The sequence below is a fragment of the Lissotriton helveticus genome, chromosome 11 (assembly GCF_964261635.1).
Source record: "Lissotriton helveticus chromosome 11, aLisHel1.1, whole genome shotgun sequence".
Classification (NCBI taxonomy): domain Eukaryota; kingdom Metazoa; phylum Chordata; class Amphibia; order Caudata; family Salamandridae; genus Lissotriton; species Lissotriton helveticus.
The window spans coordinates 74,934,865-74,959,816 of NC_136072.1; the positions used below are offsets into that span (position 1 = coordinate 74,934,865).

Genomic DNA, 24,952 nt, shown 5'->3' on the forward strand with positions numbered 1-24,952 from the left:
CGCCCTGCGGGGTTGGAGGGGATCACTTTGGCCTCGGCTCCAATGGCCCCCATGGAGCCGATCACAGCTCTGGACTGCATCAGACGTGCCAGAGCAACCGCCTCCGACATCCGCCCGACGCCAATGCTCCCAGCGCCCACCAGTGCCGCTAGCCCCATTTATATCCCTAAATCCGCCAGAGCCAGAACAGAGCCGACTGATGCTGATTCCAGGGCTGACCAGGCCACATGTCCTAGGCTGGCGCCTGAGCCCTATTCCGAAGGACTAAGGGCCAGATGTACGTCGAGATTAAGCATGAGCAAACAGGTTTCCGACACCTTTGCGCCTGCTAAATCTGATAGGGCCATGTGCAAACACTATTTTGAGAGTTGCAAGTAATTTGCGACTCGCAAATTGTGTTTCGCGACTCGCTATTAGGAAGGTGCATTCCCTTCCTAATAGCGACTCACATGCCATGTCCAAATGTTTTGCGACCGCATTGCAGTGGCAAAACACTCACCATTTGCCGCCCTCTTCAAGAGGGTGGTAATGCAGTCGTAAATGGGAAGGGGTCGCAAGGGGACCCCTTCCACTTTGCAAATGCTTGGGGAAATATTTTTTAGGGGTAGGCAGTAGTCCCAGGGACCACTCCCTGGCCTTAAAAATGAAATGAAACATTTAATTTCCTTTTTTTTTTAAATGCATCCCATTTTCCTTTAAAGAAAATGGGCTGCATTTTAAAAAAAACTGCTTTATTTAAAAGCAGTCCCAGACATGGAGGTCTGCTGAGCCCAGCAGGCCACCATCCCTGGGAGGACCAGCCATTCCCAATGGGGTCGCAAATTGTGAGTGTCTCATTAATATTCATGAGGCTCGCATTTTACGACCCCATTGGGAATCGCAACCAGTGTCTCTGACACTGTTGTACATTGTAAATTGCGACTTGCAATTTGCGACTTGCAATCAAGCACAAATTGCGACTCACAATTTACACTGGTCAGACATCTGGCCTAGGTCTCAGGGATGAATGAAAGGGGTCAATGGATCCTTTAGAATACCAGGTACAAGGCCAAGAAGGTATGGACTGGTGTGAGTAACTGGGTGATGCCAGCGGACTGGACACATCTCCAGATACTGGTATGCGTTCTTCCCCTACCATTGCTACCGAGGAGGGAGAAACATATTCCATGGTGGTGAAGACGGCAGCTGAGGGCGTGGATCTCAAGCTGCCCTTAGTGGCAGTCAAGACTAACATCTTGACGGAAGTGGTACAACCGGGAGCTTTCTCTTCTTAACCCACTGGTGCACTAACAGATGTCCTACTGGGAACCTGGTCTGAGCACAGCACAGGGACTCCTGAGAATAGGACAATTGCCCCACACCACTGCCCTGCACCGGAGGACCCAAACTTCCTCACCCAATACCGCACCCCTGAGAGCTTGATGGTCCAAGCCTCTACATTCCATGGCATGTTCCCTGCCGCTCCAATGGACAGGGAATCCAAGAGGCTGGATAGCTTGGGAGAGAAGATGTTTTCTTCCATCAGTCTTGTATTGCAGTTGGTGCACACTGCATGCTTATTGGGCCACAACCTCCACACTCTGTGGGGCACAGTTGCGCAAGTGCTGCCTCAGGTCCCAGAGGAGGCACAGTCCATTCTCTCCCAAGCTGTCAAGGACAGGAGGGATGCAGCGAAGTTCACCATTAGCTGTGGTTTGGGCCTGACTGACTCACTGGGCAGAGCGATTTCATTGATGGTGGCACTTAGACGCCATTCCTGGATGAGAACATCTGACTTTTCAGGGGATGTCCAGGCTTCCCACATGGACATTCCTCTAAAAAGATCTTGTCCTCATCAACTTAAGTTACTCCAACAGGAAGTGGCAACTCTTCTACGAAAAACAGGCCATAGAAGAGGTTCCTGCCGCACAACGAGGGAAGGGGGTTTACTCCAGGTACTTCCTTGTGCCCAAAAGAGACCAGCAGCACAAGTTCAGACCTATCCTGGACCTTCGCCTGCTGCACAGAGTCATCGTGAAGGAAAAGTTTTGCATGTTGGCCTTTCACCAAATATGTCCACATCTACAAACAGGGGGTTGATTGTGTTCGGTGGACCTACACGATGCGTACTTCCACATACCTATTGCCCCACGTCATCGCAAGTATCTGCGGTTTGTGGTCGGTCACAAGCACTACCAGTACAAAGTCCTGCCCTTCGGGCTCAAGTCTGCTCCATGTGTCTTTACCAAATGCATGGCAGTGGTAGCGGCCGCCCTGCACAGAAAAGGTCTGTTCGTCTACCCTTACTTAGACGATTGGCTCCTCAAAGGGCCATCCCCTCTGCAAGTAGGAAGCGACTTCCAAGTTTGTCTACAGCAACTGCACAATCTGGGCCTTCATGTCAACATGGAGAAGTCTGTAGCGCAGCCCAAGCAGACGATCCACTATCCAGGATCGACTCTGGATACAAACAAAGGAAGAGCGTTTCCTTCGGGGGAGAGACTTTCTTCGATGCAGCAGAAGTGCAGGATTCTGCTCCAGACGGAACGCCCATCAGTCCGGCAAGTTGCAGCTCTGCTGGGTTCAAAGGCCTCCTGCATATTTCTCATCCCCAACGCTAGGCTGAGAATGTGACCGTTGCAGCAGGACCTGGAAGACAAATGGGACCAGGCAACAGGTCGCTGGGAAGATTGGATTGTGCTCTCCCAAGCAGCGAAATTCTCCATCAAGTGGTGGACTCGGCCGCAGAATCTGTTAGTGGGAGTCCCTTTCCATCAACCAACGGATGCATCTCTACAGGGATGGGGGCACACATGGGGTGCCTTCAAATGCAGGGCCGGTGGTCCACGAAGGAACTGTCCTACCACATAAACATGCTGGAGCTATGAGCAGTACATCTTGCTCTTAAAGCCTTCTTACCGTCGATCAGGTCCGACTCGATCCTGGTCCAGACAGACAACACGACCACCATGTACTATCTAAACAAACAGGGTGGTACGCGCTCTTGCCCTCTCTCCCTCTCTCCCTGGAGGCTCAAGCGATCTGGCACTGGCTTCTGGCTCGAAACCTATCCATAGTGGCAGTGCACCTTCCGGGAGAGCAGAATGTAAAGGCAGACGCACTCAGTCGGCACTTCGAAGATCAACCAGACTGGGTGCTGCACGATGAAGTGGTGGCAGATATTTTCCATCAGTGGGGTCGTTCATCAATAGATTTGTTTGCAGACAACAAAAACAAAAAATGCCACGCCTTCGCGTCCAGATTCCACCGTCCAGGGACAAGGGGGAATGCGCTTTTGATGGATTGGTCAGGGACATTTGCCTACGCCTTTCATTCTCTGCCCCTGATCCCGAAGGTGGTGTCCAAGCTCCTCAGATCCAACATGACAATTTATTTATTTAGGTTTTTTATAAAGCGCTACCAATCATCCTGGGAGGGATATCACGGCGCTATTCTTGCTAATGTGAGAGTAGCATGGGTGGAAGCCAAGAGGGGGGTTACTCGGGAAGAGGAAAGAGGAAGGTTTTTAGCTGCTTCCTAAATGTCAGGTGGTCTTCTGTGAGTCGGAGCGCTGTAGGTAGCTCGTTCCATTTGGCGGCCGCAATATGAGAGAAGGGGAGCAGGGGAGGGTCCTGCAGACAAACCTGTCAGCTCTCTGCCTTTTTGCTTGGAGATTGAGTGGCAACAGTTGACAGCTTTCGACCTTCCTTACAAAGTCTGCAATGTTATCCTGGCAGCCAGGAGTCCCTTCACCAAAATGGTATATGCATGCTGGTGGACTAAATTTCTATTTTATTGTACAGAAAAGACTCTTGACCCTCTTTTTGCTTCCATTTTTGATGTCCTTATTTTTATTCTTACCCTTTCCCAACACAGCTCTGCTCTGGGCACTCTAAAGGATTACCTTTCTGCTCTGTCTGCGGGTTGCTGCCCAACCATCTTTATTTAAGTCCACTATTGTAAATAGGCTTCTTAAAGGTCTTGTAAATATGTTTCATGCTTCTCCTCACATTATGCCTCAGTGGGACCTTAATTTAGTTCTCACTTTCTTAATGTGTGCTCCTTTTGAGCCTCTCAATAATTGTTTCCTCTGGCTGCTTACCATCAAAACAGCCTTTTTTTGTGGCAATAACATCTTCCCAGAGTGTGAATGAGCTACAGGCTTTGTCATTCAAGCTTCCATTCCTCTTTGTTTTTCAAGACAAACTGGTGCTTTGCAATAAAATATCTTTCTTGTTGAAAGCGGTAACACCATTCCATGTGGGCCAATCCGTCACCTTACCCATATTCAAAGATGAGGAGCAACTCTAACGTCTGGACCCAAAAAAAGCACTGTCGTTCTAGCTTGACTGCATACAATAGTTCTGGGTGGACGAGCAACTCTTCGTGGGGTATATTGGAGAGAAGAAGGGTTGGGCGGTGCAGAAACAAATAATTTATCACTGGGCTTTTCTCTGTATTTAAATCTGCCACGCAATGCCCACAAATCAGCCCCCTGAGGACTTAAGGACTCATTGCACCAGACCTAGAGCTGCAACCACTGCGTTTGCTTGTGGAGCCCCAGTCCTGGACATCTGCCAGACAGAAGCGTGAGCGTGTCTGCACATGTTTACCAAGCATTACTGCCTGGACAGTCTGGTCCGAAGGGATGAGTATTTCACGCCTTTTGTCCTGCGTGGCTTTCTAATTTAGAATTCGTCCACAGCTCTCCACCAGGGATGGAATTGCTTCTGTATCTATTCAAAGGCAAAGAATCTGTGACTAGGTGCCCCTGTCAGATGAACAAGTTACTTACCTGCGGTAATGCGTTATCTGGAAGAGACAATATCTTGCCGCAGATTCTGTACTTGCCCACCCATCATACCCCACTCTGAGGACAGGTTTCTAGGATTAGGGATAATCCTTTTAAGGCCCCTAGTTTGGGCACACCAGGGTCAATGCACTTCATGGCTCCGCACTCCTGGCGTGGAGAGTCGTGGAAAGTAACTGACGCCAGTGCTCCGAGGTGGCGCCTATATAGGTGACATGGATGTGCTTCCGGTGCGGATGATGATGATGCTACCACGCTGAGCCGATCAATGCCATCTACCGGCTCGCAGGGGTACTGCTCACACAAAAATCTTTTGCATCCTGTCTGACGCCAGGAAATTCAAAGGTAAGGAATCTGCGGCTAGATATTTTCTCTATCTGATAATGTGTTACTGAAGTAAGTAGCTTGTTCTTCAAATGTACATCTTTCCAACCAAGCACAGCCAACCAAGTCCACAATTGCTTATCTGGTATTTGAAAGTTATATAAATGCAACTACAATAACATTTCTTAGGATTTTTTTTTTATTATAAGTCAGCAAATAGTGAAATTAAAAGCACCTCGTCAAAGACTAAACAGGAAGCCAAATTATGAAGAATACATAATGCTGTGGGGACATCTGCAGGTCTGCGTGGTGATCTATGTGGAAATCTCCAATTTTGCATTGCATGAACAGCAAAAAAACTGTGAAGCGCCATATTTACTATGAGGACGTTGGCCACACTTGTTACTAAAATGTTGTTTTTGCAGAAAGCTTAACAAGGATTAGCTATATGCTACAATGCAAGTATATGTACTCTAAGCACACCCTATGGTACACATATCTGCATGCAGACAACCTTGTATGTGTTTAGCATGTTATACGCATAATATTGCTGACGTTGTAATAGTCTTGGGAATAATCACTAATTGCCTTTTACCCACCATTTGCTTCTGTTTTCATTTGGGGCTAGGGTTTCACTGAAAGCAAGGTTGTACTATTTTGCATGACTCTAATTAGTGAAGCTGCATGGAGATCTATGCGTTTTTGAACAGTGAACACTGGATTTCCTTGTATTATTGGTGGCGTTGCCACTTTATAATCAAAGCAATTTAAAGTTGAACTTACATTAACATGTGGTGGGAACATATTTTTGTGTGCAAAAGTTCAACACTGACACTTGCTTTACATGATCCCCCCTACTAAATCTGCGCGGGAATTTGTGGTAAAATGCACATTTACAAATATAAACATTGCTGAAGGAGTGTGGCAGCGCTCCTCACAATGCCATGCTTGAAAAAATGATATAACAAACACTAGAAATCTATCATAACTATACTGCACAAATGAATCATTCATCTTTTTCAATTTATGTGGTATAGGCACACGAAAGATGTGCGAAGAATGAGGTTATGAATTTCGAGAGACTAAGTTAGTGATTCAGCATGAGGAGATCTTCTTTGAATCCCAGTTTTCCCACTTGATCAAATTTTTGATCCAGGGCAAGTCAGTCTCTTTACCTTTATTTTAGTAGTTCAATGTGTCATTCCAGTTTGCAGGGTTGGCTATTGGACTATTTGTCTAACTTTCTCTCTCTCCATATGCGTATTCCTGTATTATTCTTCTCTTCTCTTCTCTCCTCTCCTGCCCCTTCTCTTTCTCAAACTCTTGCTTTCTCTACCTACTGTTATATGGCGTTTTAGGATCCGAGTGAATTTTCCTGATTCGTGCCCTTATATAGGTACAATTCACATTGCCCTAATATAGGCATAGAAATCATTCCCTTATTTAGACATAGCCCATGCAGTCCAAATACAGGCATGGCTACTTCTACCCGTACCAAAACATCACAACGATTTTTTGGAAAATCGGCTTAAGCAGCCAGGGACCTGCCCTTGCTTGAATATTGATTTGTCCAAGAACTCATGTACTTTACAAAGAACTACTATTCCCTTGGGGTTCTTTACTGACGTTATTATGCCCAACTTTACGTCAAACTAGGCATCTTCAAGGTATAAATATGTCTTCAATGGCTCTAGCAATACACGGCAGTTCGACTACTTGCCCGACGCAGCTTGCTACTACAGCAAGTGCCGAAGGAAGCCGACCCTCCAGCTGACGCACTGATCGAGAGGCTGCATTTCTCTGGGCGAGAATCCAGCTCCAGTGTTTCCAAGCTCCCCTTGCGGGGTGTTGGGAAATCGAGTCCCGAGACAAGAGATAGCAGACCTCATTCATTCTAAACTAAAGGTATGGAGCTGATTAGAACCTAAGGGCCATATGTACCAAGGTACCAATTTGCGATTCTGTAATAGCTTTGGCGCACCTCTCAAGACAGGGAGTATGTGTTGTTTCTCCAGCCCAGCTATTCAATACAGCCGAGTCGGAGATACCTAGGTGCGCATGTGGGTTTGGGTGACACAAGATAGCCGGTCAAACACATGCACACTTACAGTGCAGGAACCAGACCTCCTCCTCCCTGCCATGGCCTCGGCCCTGCCCCTCGCTACAGCACTGCCTCATAGCCAGCATCTGAGAAGTAAAACAATATTAAAAAATGGTTTTATTTTTCAGCTGCTGGCTCTGAACCAGGGAGTGACGGTCCTCCGCCACTGTCAGTGTCCGAAACTTTTAGCCACAGATGAGGAGTTCGATGAAATATACATCACTCTGCATCTTACCTGGTTCTATATTTTTATTGTACACTCAGTGCCCTCTTGCCCCCCCCAGCACGAATAGCGCCATCCTCATCAATATCAGTGGTGTGCTACCTTTACACTGATTTAAATATAATCCTAGATGACCACTTATGTGCGCTTGCACAGCAGCCCAAACTATTCTTGGATGGATCCCACGTGTGCACCATTGAGCAGTGGCCACATTGGAATGCTTTTTCTTTTGTTTTAAGAATGAATATTCAAAGATGGCTGTCCTGCATCTGCGTACAGGCATGGTAACCATCTTTGAAAGATTTCTCTTAAATAAAAAAAAATATCACTCCAAGATGCCTTCCTCGCTTGCAAAGGGAGCTACAATTAGTTCAACACATTAATTTGGGAATAGTGTAAACTAGATGAAAGATGTTAACTCTAAAAAATAGCTAAAGTTGTTTTGAACCTTAGATGTCTTCTACTTTTATTAAACGTCCTATTGTTTGTGTCCTTAGAATGGCAGAGCCGGGGGAACATGCTGGACTTGTGTCTTTTCTCTTCTCATCAGACGCCTCTTACATTACCGGAGAGACCATCGTAGTTGGTGGAGGATTCAAAACAAGACTTTAAAACGAATACAATATTCATCTTTTAGCCTCAAATACATGAGAACTGAATCCACCCAGGTTAACACAGCTTTCATACACGTAACCAACCACCTTTTTCGGACAGCACTGTTGAACTGCATGTGTACACTGCCTTCATAACTATTGTCAGCATGTTTGAAGGTAAAAACAGAAAACATGTGTGCAGCTTCTATTTTTCCTGCATTTATATAAAAAAACTTCAGATGGCCGTTGTTATTTCAAGTGATACAAACTTGTTACAAGTCTTACACATCTTCTAGGGGATTATACATTAATAATTCTACCAGAATGCTATTAAATCAGAACATTCAAGGTGCAAAAATAGTTATAATGCATATGTCTTTATTTTTGTTTTTAATGCATTACTGCTTTTATTTTTTAATATAATATATTGCTAAACATAGTTTGTTTAACGTACATGTGTGACAGAGTCAGTTTTGACACATGAACTAAGGCCCTGATTCACAAAGGTAAACTTACACGTAAGTGTATGTTTACTACTTTTAGGTATTCACAAATTTAATGCACATCTTTACGCCTTCGCACTTCCTGTACTTTTGCTTGCGGAGCTCTCTGCAACTGCGAACTTCGAAATCCGGGTGGAAAACTCATCAAACATAAGTAAAGGAGGTGCAGACTCTTAAAACTGTGAATTGTATTTTGTAGTACTATTAAGTGCAGTTTGTGAATCAGGCCCTTATTGTTTACTAAATTGCTTATTGCCGAAAGCTAAATTGTGCATACCTCACTGCACGCTGTCTTCCACTGCCATCTTTTGTAAGTGCAATTCACTCAGAAAGGCAGCACTGCAGGTCAAGTTACTGACCTCAAACACGCTTTATATATGAGTGATTTATTGACAGTTTATTGCAATGTCTTAGATGCTGGTATTCCTCCTCTAAAAGAGATTGTTTATTAAATTCGCAAGCTTGTTGTCTTCCAAGTGTTGTTTGTTTGATTTCTGTGCACCTATTTCATGTTTGGACCCTTTCTTTCTTAGTATATACTACAGTGTGACAATTATTAGAACTTTGGAATGTTGAGTGCTCAACTGAAGACACTAGTGGGACTGGGGGCAAATCATGGCTCGTTCTGGGCTTATTCCAGAGCATCTGTGGAGAAGCGTGGGTCAGTGGTTAGAGGCGGCAGACCCGGAAGCTGAGATCGGTCGTGGACCAGGGTTCGATTCCCCGCCTCGGCGGGTCTCGGGTTAAAAAAAAAAAATTCCACGGACTCGATAATTCTCGTTCCGGTGCCTACTCGACTCACGGGGTCACACTCTGCGACTCTGGGCAATAGCTTGCTTAATCTCCACTACGGCCCCTCGCGGCGGGATGCCTGGCTTTCACCTTGTGGACACCCTGCCGGGGTATCTCACAGGGGAATACCAGGACGGGTTCCCTAAGCAAGCGCTTAGATACCGTGTCGGTGATTTGCGCTATATAAATACATGTACATTTACATTTACATTTACATCTCTTTCTGTTCCTCTATTTTAATTTTAGAAAATCCTACCGTCAGTGGGTGGAATGTTCTAATAGCATTGTAGCCCTTTTTTCTTGAGCTGTACTAGTTGTTAAAGCCAAGCTTCCTCCAACTCAGGCAATAATGCTATAATAGTCACCTGGTTGACTTGGTCCTAGATAATTGATATGTAGCCTAGTATTGTGACAACAGTTTTTGTTCAAATCATGCCACACCATCTAGCAGTATGATACATAATTTCTAGTTAAATTATATTTACAAAGAAAATTAAACAATATATTTTTACTTTCACATTGAACATCTAACATCTCTCATATTCTTTGTCGCATTGACTATAGTCTCTATGTCATTGCAGCTATATGAGAGACATACGGAAAATCTTTCTTTTGATGAACGTTCATAAATTTTTTTTTCACAATTTGGTTTATCACATTGTTTCAGATAAGCAGACATTCCATGTGTAAGTTATTGTGGCCTGAAAGTATTCACTTTCATGTATATTAAAGTTGAGTTGATATGTAACCCAATACATTTAAAGTGAACTACAATAGCTTAGACATTTCCATTACCGCCTATCTACCTTCCATGTTGATACAACATTATGTAAGTCTTTACTGTAGTATATGTACCATTCCCCCACATTCCTTTTCATAACCTTTTCCTTGGGCTTAAAAAAGGCTCCTGTAACCCTAGGGTTAACCATACCGGATGGGCCCCCCTCGGTCCCATCTGAACTAACAGATCGTTCAAATTAACAAGGATTTGGTACTCCACAGACAGCTCCACTTGTGCAAGGTCAAATTAAGCTCTGCATCTGGAACAATAACGGCCTGGCAGCCAAATTGGTCGACCTCGAAGTAGTCAATTATTTGAAAACATTTGATTTAATACTTCTCCAGGAAACCAGGGAAGACAACGCCAAGGAACATCAAGGATATTCCTCCCACTTTGTTCTGGCAACAAAGGCCTCTAATTTTGGTCGCTATTCGGGGGGACTAATGATGTTGACCTCAATAACCACAATTGGCTCAATAAAATCAATAGAGGCGAAAATCACATCTCTCAATGCAGTCCACGCAATACAATTAAAGCTCAAACTCAACAATAAGCTACAAGACATTAAATTAATCAACACCTACATGTACCCTAGGCGAAAACAAAAAGCTGTAAAGGAGCTGTTGAATGAAATAAAACGGATTCCGGTTGAGCAAGATACTGCCCACATAATCGTTGCTGGCTATTTCAATTTACACCTTTTTGGGGCAAGTCAAGATGACGGCCCTGTGCACAAACTTACATCACTTTGGGGGATACCGAATCAGGGCCAAGCAAACAATAGCAAACCCTCAAGATGGGCCAAACATCTGCTACAAGAGCTGGAACATCTAAACTTAAGAGCATTGAACGGCCGCTTTTTGGATGACAATCCACCAGCTCCTACTTTTCACTCCTCAAAAACATCCTCCTATTTAGATTACACTTTTGTAACACTAGCCATGTTTGACAAAATAGCAACCTTCAAAATAGGTGACATGGCCCAGAGCGATCACCTCCCACAGGAAGTACTGTTGAATGCGAGGCCAGCTGCCACACTAGACACATGGAACCCGATTGTAATAGAAGAAGTCTCTAATCTAAAGTGCTTAAGGTGCAATGCCAATGACATTGACATTGAGGCTCTATCACCCTCCGCCAAAACTCTATTTAAGAGAGAAAAAGGTAATGGGACCACCATTGTAACAGCATGGGAAAATGACATTAATACCTTCAGTGGTAATTTTGCGGCCAGGACCGGGACGAAATTAAGACAACCAGATGACGAAATAATAAAATTGAGCATCACCCCAGAAACTAAGAGCCTCAAACGCACTATAAACCGAACCCTACGGCAACTGCAAAAAACACCAGGGAACTTGGAGCTGCTGTCTACTCTTCGACAAACAAAGGCATTATTGAGAAAGGGGATGTGGAGAAAAATAAGGCAACAGAACGACAAAATGTGGGTTAAATTATTGCAAGATGCCAAGCAACACAATAGCGCTAAGTTTTGGCAAACAATTCATAAGTTAGAGCGACCGAATCATCTAGAGATTAGTTCCAACATAACAGAGGCCGACTGGGTAGACTACCTCTCCGCTCATTTTAACAACAAGGGAGGGGAACCAAATAAGGGAGCAGGCACCGCGGTATCGGATACCGAACCCCGTAACAAGGGAAAAGCGTCACAAAACTGTACAACCAAAGCTCACTAAGTCAGCAGCACTAACATCTTGCCATTTTGAGCTCCAGGCCTCATGTTTATGTGATCTTATATAATCGTGAACTCTTTGGAAGTACATGCAAATGAATGTATATGGTTATTCATATATATATTTTGTAACAATCCCCCCTTTTGGATATACCTATCCAACATTAGTGTAAAACCAATATATATATATATATATGTAGGAAACATTAGTTACATATCTTTGGATGGAATTACACAGTCTTTGCATAAAATGCATATATTGTCACATTGATACATCTTGATGATATCAATATTATATCAGCAGGCTGTTGTGATACCAGCAGTAAGTGTCCAACAAATATTGTCTCTGTGCAATGCATAGTGCTACAGTGACACTTCTAACTCAGTTCCTGGGCACCTTTTGCAAGTGTCAGTAGTTTAAAGGCACGCAGTAAGCGGTCATCTGCTTCTCCTCCTGGTCCGCAGTCGTCTTGTTCAGGGGCAGTGTCACAGACCTGCCCTGCGTTGTCCTCTTCAGCCTATATTTCTGCAGGTGCAGGTGCAGACCATCATGTGTACTTCACTCAACAGCATCAGTAGATGTAGATGTTGTGTCCCTCTGACACTTTATGATGGGCCCTCATGGATCGTGGAAATGGTCTGGTCTGTCCTCTTCTTGACTGCTGTGTTGCTCAGGTCCTCTGGTGACAGATGGTCATCTCTTTCTGGTACCGTCCTCTCAGGCGTTGGGGCGCTGCCTTGCATCTTCTCCGCTCAATCCATTCATGGCGTTTGTTCACCGTCTGTGGTCCACTCCATCTAGAACTAAAAGAAACAGCTTTTATTTTTCTCGCAATGACCATGTATCCATAATCACTTTAGAAGTCCTTGCCACATTGCAGGCAGTCCTAAATTCAGAGTACCAGGCCCTTTCAGGAATGTTCCATCAGTTGCTTTTACTAATAATTTATTTCTTTATTTTTATTTTGGAGTTAATTTACTCCTCCTGGCCTCAAGTTGGAGGGTGGTCAGGGGTATGCATGTTATACTTTATTCCCAGATATAACCTCTTCAGCATAAATGTAGTCACTAAGGGATCCCCTTTTATCGCTATTTATGCCCTAGTGGGTCCTAACCTTGGAGAGATGGCTTTACTGAAGTACTGCGCCCCAGTTGCTGCATTATTCTTCCCTGTTGGATACACCTCCATTCATTTTGAAAACATATCCACCCACACCAGCAAATTTTTAAATCCCTTCACTGGGAAGCAACATGCATCTGCGCATTCATCCTCCCTTGTGCAATATCAGAGGTTCCCTTTCACTGGGAAGCAACTTGCATCTGAACATTCATCCTCCCTTGTGCAATATCAGAGGGTCCCTGCTCCAGTCTTGTAAGGGAAAGTAACATACTGCGTGGGGATACAGGCATCTATCTCATCCTGGTAGGCCCATACTCTCTTCATTTTTCAGCTCACATCCATCATCAATCCTCCCTCTATGTTCATCTGTTGTTGCAGACCATTGTGCTTCCTTTACATTAGCTTATAACAATTGTCTCTGAATGAGCTGTATTTTTTGAATGTTTGTTCATTAGTCCCATCTGCACTGGCTGTAACATGCTTTCATTTAATGCTGTTTCAGCAATGGCATCATCTTTGGCTAACTTAGTATTAGCTCCTGTGTATGCTTCACATTTTATTACCGCTATCCTAGTGTACAATAGTATTTCCTTTAACAAGATCCTTAATAAAGGACCATTTTTAATAAGGCGCCCTGTTTCTGTTATGAATCTGTGATACTTCCACAGCTGGCCACAAATAAGTACTGCAAAGCATAATGTGAGTCAGTTTAAATGTTAACAGTTTTACCCTTGACTAGTATTCATGCTTTTGTCACAGCAAACAGCTCATCTTATTGGGTAGATGTTCCGAGTGGCAGAGCTGCACCTCAGCTATTGCTATGGCATACCCTGCTCTGAAATCAGTGTCTATCAGGAAATCAGTGTCTATCAGTCTGCTGGAGGAACCATCAGTGTACCGCTCCTATAGTCTACCTTTTTTAATGGTGTCTAATCTTGGCGTGGTGCCCTTTTCTACAATCTCAACACCGACTTACCGTCTTATCTGTTTCTAAGAGAATGGATCTAAACAGAATAACCTATTACAGGTAATACTTTTGACAAATTAACAGGTGGGCATTTTACAAGGTGCCATTATAACCTGTGTGCCTGCTAGCAGAAAAATGTTGTGTCGATCCAGACAGCAACCACTGCACCAAATATGGCACCTAGACAATACAGGTATAGTCCAACACAATGAGAGCCATCCTCTCCACCATCACAGTTGCTAACCCCTGGTCACTGCAGAAAGCAAAGTCACATAGTTGTGTCCCACAGGCCTTTCTTTTCCAGCTGTGTCAGCACATCATTGGCAGCGTCACTTCATTTGCAATGTTATTTTGCTCTTAAACAGAGATGGAAAGGCAGTTTGTAGTCAGGCAGTCCAGCAGTCCCCATGAAGTTGCAGTACACAATGTCTCTTTCAATTTCTTGAAACAGTTTGCAAGTTCATTTTATAACAGTCATATCATCTGCATTCATTATCCATTGGTGGCAGTAGTTCATTATCCCCAGGAAGGACATCATTCCTTTCTTGGTGGGCAGGAGCTGAATGCCCTGAATTTAATTCTGTCAGGTGATATGCTGCGGGTACCTTGGAATATCACAAAACCCAGGTAAGTCATCTCATTTTGGCAGCACTGGCATTTTGACAATGAGGCTTCTCTTCTCTCCTGGAGCTAGTTCAGCAGAGCTACAGTGTCTTTTGTCACAGTCTTTCACAGGCCTCAAGTGATAGAGATGTCACAAGGAGCTTATCAGCTTACTGCAAGACAATCCACCGCCTTCCAGGCATAGGTGGCCCAAGTCTCTCTTTACTGCCTGCGCATTGACATTGGGACTCACAGTGAACATAGTGGATTTGGTATCTCAGTATGATGGCAAAGATTTTTCCACCCAGTGGATGGACATTAATGCTAAAACCCACTGAGGAGAGAAAAATACTCTGCCTCTACAGGTATAAATAATAATATTGTACTGGTGTCAGGCACAACAGGCTCTAAGGGGACCACAAGTTCAAGGTAATCACTTTATGGGGACTGCATTTTTTCACCAGCCTCTTTTTTTTTTTTTTTACTTTTTATTTATTTACTTTAAATATCACTTTGTTGTGAGGGCATTATATCCTTCGGTATCAAGTTTGCGCTATAAAAAACTTTATAATAAATACATTTATCCAAAACCTCGCCGTTCCCTATATCTATAAACTTCTTGTTAGTTATGTGTACATCCATCCATTTCCTTTTCAAATGTAACAAACTGCAGTCTAACAGCATCATTCATCATCTCTCAACACATCCATACGTGCACTACAGATGTTGTTTACAACAGAGAATCCTCACTGAAGCTGTAAGCAGTACTTGCCCTGTTCTAACCTATCATTAGGCATTTGTAAATAAATTCCATTTATTAAAAAAAAAAAATATATATATATATATATATATATACTGTTGCAAAATTATATTTATTTATATTAACGTTGTGAAATGTATCCCTTTATCTCCCACATTAGTGGAAACACCTTCCACTTCAGTGGAACCATGATATTCTCCTTGGGCATGTCTGATATATTCATCCTGATACACTGTGCAACAATAAAACTGATACCATACTCTTATCTACTCTCTGGTATTTACGCTGCACCCCTTGATAATGTTATTCAGTGGAATAAACCCACCCTGTATACCTCCTGCAAAGTTATTATTTCTCAAAAAACGGTTATATCCCCATCTGCTACTAATACAATGCAATTTACCCTTTAGCTAATGGTACCTAAACAGATCTTTGGTGTCCAATGTGGTTCCAGGAAGGCTAATGTGATATCCCTAATATCATTACCATGAATTGAGACTTAATTTGGACCCTAATGTCCCTAGGCACATTATACATTTAAACATCATTAGAGCAAAATTTACATTTACCTGTAGTGTTGTAACCTACAATGGTAGAATCAGGATATTTAATTAATATAAAGTAATTTAAGTTGTTTTAACTACTCTTCAACATTACAAGCTTTCATAGTGTAATGTAGAAATCACATACTGTCACAGTGGCTTAACCTCAGATACAAAATGCTCAAAACTCCCTGCATGAACAGACTTTACATTACTTGTACAGGACTGCAGACACTTCTAAAATTATTTCTCTTAATAAAAGCACCTGCTTAGGACCATGCACTTATGTTTTGCTAAGGAACACATGGGCTTTTTCCTGCGTTCTACTTTTCATGATCCAAACTATGCAACATCAGCTCTAATAAGCACGGTCAGCTTATTGACACAGACTAGCTAATAAAGCAATGTAGACTATTCATCCTCTCATTAAAACATCAGACAGGATGGGCAGAAACATAGCATATACATATATATATATTAATTTTATTAATGCTAATACTTCTTAAAACAGTATTACTGAATAGCCAATTAAATGTCTCATAGCTATTTCATAGACAGTTTAGACAGGCTCAAAAGAAATTCAGAAAAGGAGAGAGAAACCACTTTTTTTCTTACCCTTAACTTGTACAGGAGCTAACCCTCCTTCGCCCATTTTGAAAGTTGGAAACCTGGAATAGTTTTCACTTCTGTAAACACTAACCCCCCTATATGTAGAAACTGGGCATAAACAAACTCTGAGGAAGTAAATAGCATATTTAAGCAGCATTTCCCTTTGCATGAGTGCAAATAGTTCTTCTTTAGAGCAAACTTCTCGTTTTCTCTCCCTGTGCTGCCATCTCCTCTTTAAAACATTTCAGAGGTCAAAATGTCAAAGACAAACCTTGTTCTTGAGCCCTGTTAGTCTTCTAAATGTGGAACTCGACCTAACTGTCGAGAAGCATGGCTGAAAAATATTTCTGCTCCGCGCCAGCACGCTTTTAAGGTAGGATCTTTATTATTGTTTTATTCTTGAGCACCTCGCCCCTCCAGCACCCCAAAAAGTGGCTCAAAACATCTCAGTTTTCAGAATGCCATAATTTTCTCCCAGTATTCTTGTGCATGAAAGCAAAAGATTGCAAAAAGGCTTGCAATGTAATTCAGGTCTCCAGAGCTACTCTTTGCATTTATTTTGAAAGCCTTTGTATTTGACACTGCAGCCATTAGCCCCTATTACATTTTAAGTTTGTCACTAAGAGACTGTAATATTGGTGTTGTTAGATAACTTAATATCCACACTTTTCATGTGGTGCAACAACATAGTTTAACCATTTGGAGATACATTTTAATGTGCACATTGAAAATCTGGATATATACTTTGATATACTTTGCACAGAATAATTTTCAACAGTGCTAAATATTCCAAACCAGTCTAAATCTATTAGCATTTTTTATTTTACAGCAGCTCATCCTCTGCGCAGCCACCCTGAGCAGCCACCAATTAATGTGAATGCCTTTTAATATGTAATATCATGTATCTAAGGATAGTCAAATCTATTCCACATCAATGTTTATTTTTTATATTTGTTATGTCCTAGTTTTGTGGAAACACACAAATTCGTTTCTCCGTGAGGCCTACTTTTTCCTATTTATTGCCTTTTTCCATGGCACAGCAATGGTGCAGCAAAAGCATCCACTCAATCTCCGTAGTTAGAATTCTACCTCCTACAGAGCGGTAGCTAGCCTACAAATATCTCCAAACACAACAGGATGTAGAGAAAGCACGCAAAGAAACACTTCAATTAACTGCCATAGATATACAATACAACAATTGTATTGATATTGCTATCAAAAAGGAGGGATATTGTGGGGAAAAATATATCTATATGTTTGCATCAGCTAATATTCTCCTCCGCACTATCTTGCTCCGTGCTCCTAAACACCCCTCCCTTCACAAATCTATTAAAGCTTGACCCCAGGCCCTGCACTGCCCTTTCTGTCACGTCCTAGGCCAACAGCTGCTGCCAAAATCTTCTTATTCTACTGAAGGTTATTCCAGTGAGGCTATGTATAATGCTCCTAGTAACATGAGGATGTATGCTAGTATTTCCCAAAATACTTATATTGGAAAATCAGTTTAACTAGTCTAAATACATTTATAAAAAACTATATTAATAAGCATTGCCAAAGCCAGTAGGTCTGAAATTGGAGGTCTTTTTATTTATTTATTTATTTTCAATGCATGACTTTTTCTAAGCATGGTTTTTCTAAACCCATATCAGTGTTGGAGCTACTGGCATCTCACCATTCTAACAAGCATTGGCAAAAGCAAAAATCGTTTTTGGTCTCAAAAGTACTCATTGCCACAGGAATTCCGTGCACTGTACAAAACTACTTTGTGGGTCTATATGCTCCTTGTGCAAGAGCAGAATACAGTCACTCACAGTGATGCCAGCTGAGAGAGAGAGTGACAGGCATACTTTTAATATACACAAAAAGTCATGGCTAACGCCAGGCCTAATTAAAAGCCCACTAATTAAACAAAGTCTCAAAAAGTGCATGCATGGTGTTTATCCTTGCATATATAGGCCAAGAAATAGTACTCCTAGAAAATATTTGTGAACTGCATTTTTCCATGAGCAAATCTGCATGTGTAGATTTGCTCATGTGAAAATCTAAATGTTTCCAAGTTCACTTTTCCTCCAACCACTTTTTCCTAACACTGGAAGAACTTTTATGTCTGCCACTGTCAAGAGTACATTTCCAACCCCTCTCATTATGAGAATATTTTAGAAGAATTGGTGCAAACTCTTAAACACGCAAGTCACTAGGTTTGCACAGACTCAAAAGGGCATTCCAACCCAACTTTGTACTTGCTTCACTGTCCATATTACTTTTTCTCTCCTGACGGGTTTTTAAACAGCTTTCTAGTGCGCGTACCATTATTTTCATCTGAGATCCTGTCTTTTGATGTCTGCTTTGTACTTACAATGGTGCTTACCCTGAAAGATAAACTCAAAATATCTCCTGCAAAGGAAAAAGTGTTAGGGCAATTTCTCTCTCTCAAGCACTAATGCCCCTAATTATTTTTTTTTTATATATATATAAATCATGAAACATAGATATTCAGTACTGAAGATCAATAACCTATTCAAATGCAGTGATTCATCTATGACATAACTATGCATATTTCAAAATTATTCACTGTGTTCCGGTGCAACCAGCAAATCAGAAGCTCCACTCACTACATTCTGGGAGTGTTTCTTTTTGTGGGTAAAATTAATACCCCCTCCTAGCAGAGCTCTCCTGAAATGGATTTTTATAAAACTCCCAAAGAGTCTAGCCATTTGTCAATATTTATTGACATAAAGTAACTTAGTTACTTATCAGTCACCTGCTTCACTACTTCTCATATGTGTAGGTGCACATACATTATTCTCTAACCCAGGCTCTCCTGCAGTGTATCATACCAATTAGTTTATTGATACAGAGAATATTTTAAAAACATTCTCTACAGTCCCCTGTCTATTTTAAATGCCAGTCAATGTCCCTTTTTATTAATACTATGAGTTAAATACATATTTGAAAGACTGAAAGGTCACTTGCAGCAAGGCAAGTTAGTTATTTAACTTACATCTCACTTATCAACTGGTGACATCACAGTCCTCCAATATGTCCCACTTTTGACACCATTCTGATGGGGAAATACTGGCACCCTCCCAGGAGCATATCATGAATGAAACTCACCAGACATAGCAGGTTGCTCAGAAACAGAGTGACATTTATTTAATATACCAAAAGCATGCATCATTGCTAATTAGCAAGGAAGAAGTCATATCTGCCACCTTAGGGGCTCTCAGACCGCTTCTTCCCAGAGTGACACGTTTCTAGGTCTTATATACTGTATGAAGTGCCATTTCAGTTGAACTACAATAAGGCACCAAGCCAAATATGGCTGACATGGATGTGCAATGTCTGCACCATGCAAAACAGCCAGATATGGGCAGACCAGAAAGGCAGGCTCTGCACTGTGTAACATTTGCATATCATGTAGTCAAGACAAGCAAGGTGACCTGTAAGGGTGTACAGAATAGCTTGTTGAAGCTTGTCCAGTCAAGGTCAGATAGGAAGCCATTTTGAGCTCCAGGCCTCATGTTTATGTGATCTTATATAATCGTGAACTCTTTGGAAGTACATGCAAATGAATGTATATGGTTATTCATATATATTTTGTAACATATACCAAACACCCTTTTGGACCGGCTAAAACAGCTGCACACAGACACATGGATCAGGGTTAAACTAGGTGCAGGGTCACATATCTCAAAACAAATCATGAACTCGAAAGGCCTCATGCAGGGGTGTGTCCTTGCCCTGATCCTTTTTAATCTTTTTCTGGCCGACCTGCCTGGGGAGCTGGATAGCTGTGTATCCAAAGCTCCAAAATTGGGAAATAAGCTAATGTCAAACTTGCTATATGATGATGTCCTGGTTTTAAACAGCAAGACACCATTGGACTTCAGCATTTACTAAATACAACAAGCAGTTTTTCTACTCGGAATTTCCTCAAAATAAATCGCAAGAAGACTAAAATTATGGCAGTCAACTACAACAAAAAGAAGATCAATAGTTGGTTTCCTGACGGCCGACATTTGGACCAAGTACAAAGTTATAAATACCTGGGAATCCTAATGGATCATAAAAGCTCATTCAAACTTCAGTTAGATTCCATGCGAAGAAAGGGGACTACAACATATCTAGCACTGAAGTCACTGAAAAGATGGCTCCCGACCTTACGCTTGATCCTTTTTTACAGGTTCTGAGGGCCAAACTGCTGCTGACATTGACATATGGAAGCGAGGCTCTGAAAGGTAAAGATGCAGCTGTCTTAGACGTTATAATAGAGGAAGGATCTTTAAACTTTCACTTATGGAAAGCCTTGCTCAGTCAAGAATAATGCCCAGCCAGGGACTATCTGTTTGACTCTATTCAGGTTCTGGGCCTATCTGAACTCTGGGCCGTTCCAACGGATCATCTTTCTTTTAAAAAAGTAGTGAGAAGAACAACATCTATGCTATATGTTTTAGATGACAAAGAAACCCTTACTAAAAAAGCTCACGGCTGGATAGTGCTTAGTGATTATGTAAGGCTAGAACCCCAAGCCTACTTGAGCGCCGGAATCAAGATAAGCAGGAAGGAAAACTTCCTAAGGTTGCACCTGGGGGTAATTGCGATCAAACCCCACCTTCCACCATGGGTAAGGAAGGAAGGCACTCCAACTTGTCATCTATGTGGAAGTGGGAAGGAAGACATCACTCATGTTATCTGCAACTGCCCCAATTTAAAGCACATAAGATGCACTTTGTTATGTCCTTTTTTTCAGGTATCACGGCATCCGGCCCTGTAGGCAGGCAGTTAAGCTTTGCTTTAACCCCAATAACGTCCAGCTTAACTGTTGCCTAACAAAATATTTTGAGATGTTAACTAAAAGACTTAAAACCCTGTCGTTGTCCGAAACCGGCTAAAATGCTTTTTAAGTGTAACATTAACTCACCCTGCTGTTTTAGTTACACTTGCACTTTATTCACCAAGCTGCGCCATCCGACCGGAGATTTTATAGTAGTTATTGTCAGACAGCATTACATTAGTCGTAAGAGTTTATGATAATCTCCATAAAAACAGCTAACTGTATACGTAGCTGATGTTCTTTCTTTCATTATCTGGTTTTAATTGCTTTTAATTGTATTTATCTGTCTACATTGGGAACCTTCTTGTAATGTATTTGCAAAGATTTTAATTAATCAAGCAAAATAAAATATCTTATCTTATCTTATCTTATTGAAGTGAGTGTGAGGGGCACCTTTAGCATATCTTTCAGGTCGGACCCCTTATGTTTTGTTTTGCCAGTGTAGTGGGCTACAGAAAAACTACAATCAGTCCCACAGTTGCAGAAAGATTGTGTGAACCCAAGGTAGGGGAGGGGGGCAGTGTTAACACATTGCCTGTGATAATTTCTCTGGTGAAGTAATGGAGTGGAATCCTGCTTGGTATGACCCCCTGCAGCAATCAACTAGCAAAAGGTACCATGACAGAGGGAATGATATCTCCCCCATTAGCTTTGCTGATTTGTGTACACCAATCTAAGTGATAGTATCCAGAGCTTTGGACTTCAGCCATTTGATGGCAGGCTGATCATTAATGACAATGAAAAAAATATCTTGGGATGCAGGGGAAGCCGTCCACTCCACTTTCACATTAGTATCACTATAAAAATGAATTAAGCCAGCAAGAAGTGATAGTAGAAATCTCGTAGTTACACGAATAGCAGCACTCGCATATCCAGTTATAATTAACTTCAAAGTGCAAACAAGCATTGGCAAGCCCAACAGGATTGTACAATGCTTATTTTTCTAGTTAAAGTTTTTGTGAACATATGAAAAATGCATTGTTGTCGTTATTTAGGGGCTGTGGGCGCCCGACCAGCCTATCTCTCCCTAGCCTCCATATTTGGGGGTTACAAATATTTACATTTTGTTGGAAGGCAGGCTTCAGTTTGTGTAATTCACTACATAAAAGTGACCTGCTGCCTGTGTTGGCTATTGGTTTTAGAATGAACGGTGTAGTAGAGAGTACAAATGGTTAGAGGGAATGCTACTTCCCCAAGTTTAGGTGGAGAGCACCTCCAGTATAGAACACCAGCGGCACTCTGAATTTTCTCACCTCAAATGTCTGTTTTTCTAGCAAAGTTTTTAAGCATTGTAATGGACTTGGCCCTTTTTGGAGCGTTTTTCCCAAACTTTTTACCTTCCTCCTGTATTTTTCTGACCTTTTTTTGCTGGTTTTAGGACGCTGAACAGTTTACCACTGCTGACTAGTGCTAAAGTGCATGTGCTCGTGTTTAAAAATATGATGGTAATTTGTTTCTACATGACTGACTTATTTTGCTTACTAGCAAGTCCCTAGTACAGTGCACCATGTGTGCCCATGGCCTGTAAAATCAAATGCTACTAGTCGACCTACTGCACTGATTGGGCCACCCACATGAGTAGCCCTGCAAATATGTCTCAGGCCTGCCACTGCAGCGCATGTGTGTGCAGTTTTAAACTGCTATTTTGTTCTGGCAAGAGCACCCACTTGCCAGGCCAAACTTTCCATTTATTTAAATTTATTTTATTTATTTTATTTTAAAGGATTTATATAGCGCTGGCTAGACCCGGAGGTATTAGAGCGCTTTACATGAGCATCAGATCATAGTTACAGGTTACATGGTTACAAAGGTTACACAGTTATTAAAGCATGGCAATAGTTACTTGTAAGGTCGAGATAAACAATAAGCACAAATACGAAGGGGAAAAGCAGGCAGGGGGAAAGATTCAGGGGAGGGGGAAGGAGCTGGGGAAGTAGAGAGGTAATGAAGGCAGGAAAGAGGAGGGGAGGGTGAAGGACTCCGCATGGAAAGAGGAGGCGAAGGGCGACGGGGACACAAACCGGTAGACGAGTCAAAGCAACGTCCAAAGTCCAGTAAGCAGTGATCCCAGGGGAAGTGGTCTCACTTCCCTATCTCAGTTGCGGGAGGCTCCCTTTAGGCAGTGGATTCTCTCAGAGGGGTCTCTGAGACTCCAAGGCCTACATACTGGATTCTACCCCAAAAAGGGGAGAGGGGGTGCTTTCGCAAGGGGTGCCATACCATACCTCAGCTGTGAGTGGCTCCCATTGGTGCAGTGGACTCTCTCAGCGGTTTCGCTGAGACTCCAGAGTACAAATATTAGACCTTTCCCCAACAAGGGGAGAAGGAGTGCTTAATCAAAGGGCACAAAGGACAGGGGGCTAGGCAGACTAGCAAGCAAGATGAGAGATTCAGGGGAGAGGAGATAGGAGCTAGGGAGGTAGACAAAGAGAGAAAGAGTACTAAATGGGAACAAATATAATAAATTAGTTATTATATAGCGCTGGCTGACCCGAAGGAATAAGAGCGCCTTACATGAGGAAAAATAATGTTGCAATTTACATCAGTTAAAAATATACATAAGTATCAAGAAAAGCATTTAAAGAACATAGGGGACAAGGTGAATGGAGCAAGGAAGGGTAAGGAGATAGAGTAAAGGGGTAGGAGGAAGATAGGACGTAGAGATGAGGGTAAAATCTGCCCAAGGTCCAGCTGGGTAGGTGGCGGCAGGGGGGGAGTCCGCAACCCACCTCCTCTTTAGCAATATGGTAGCTCCACCGGGCATCAGCCAAGTCGCTAGGTCTCCACAGTCTGGGGTAAGTTCTGCAGGTTCCAAGTCCTGATGTGTAGGCAGTTTAGGGGATAGGTTCTTCAATTGGAAATTCTTTGCTTTAATACCTTCTCTCTTGCCGCTAATGATTAACTTCTAAAAATATTGGAAATTCTTTCCCCCCTGTTTCGACTGGTTGCCGCTGGTGATCTGCTGAAAGGGGGCTGCTAAATCTGGTAGAAACCCTCAGCCCTTGATGCTCTGGACGTTACTTATGTACCGGGGCTTGTTGATTTTCGACCTCTGCCCCCCGCCTCTGCACCGGCTGATCTTTCGGCCCTGGGGCTATCTCTGTGCGGGTTTGCACGGGAGGTGTGGGACTCGGGATCCGGAGATGCCTCCAAAGGGTGCCCGTGGTGCAAAACGAGCCTGTGATAGCGGCTAACCAGTAAGGTAAGGTAGGTAGGTAGGCTCAAGGTAGCCCTATGGGCACGGTGCAGTGCATTTAAAAGGTAAAACATATACTGTTGTGTTTACATGTCCTGGTAGTGAAATACTGCTAATTGCGTTTTCACTACAGCCAGGCCTATCTCTCCCATAGGTTAGCATTGGAGCTGCTTAGTAACATTTTACAAGTGTATCTTCCAATTGGGAGCTGATAGATGTTGGACTTGGCCCTTTTGGCAGGTTCATCCCGAAACTTTCTGCGGTCTCCTAGCCTTTTTGCTGTAACCTAGTGTTGGGGATTTTAGGCCTCTGCACACTTTAGCACTGAGGTCCAGTGTAAAGTGTGTGCGCTCTCTGTGTATGTGTTGTGAGACTGGCCTGCCTTCCCATAGGAATGCATTGGGGATATGTGTGTTCCTGGTATGAGAGGTGTGTAGGGGCGAGTTTAGTATGTGCAAACTCGTGAGAATAAATGCTGCGCAATGGTGGGCGCAGATTTATTGTGACTAGTGGAGAAGTGCC

The 24,952-nt window shown here is 42.7% G+C and overlaps 1 protein-coding gene across 2 annotated transcripts in view; it reads left to right on the forward strand.

Moving 5' to 3' along the window:
- The window catches only part of LOC144791617 (dehydrogenase/reductase SDR family member 4-like), a 482,332-nt gene extending 473,329 nt beyond the window's left edge, over positions 1–9,003 (forward strand). For both annotated transcript variants that reach the window (XM_078666341.1, XM_078666342.1), the window contains one exon: positions 7,935–9,003. In XM_078666341.1, the coding sequence (XP_078522467.1) occupies positions 7,935–8,049 (115 nt within the window). In that variant the 3' untranslated portion in view covers positions 8,050–9,003. The remainder of the gene's footprint in view (positions 1–7,934) is intronic.
- The last annotated feature ends 15,949 nt before the right edge of the window (positions 9,004–24,952 follow it).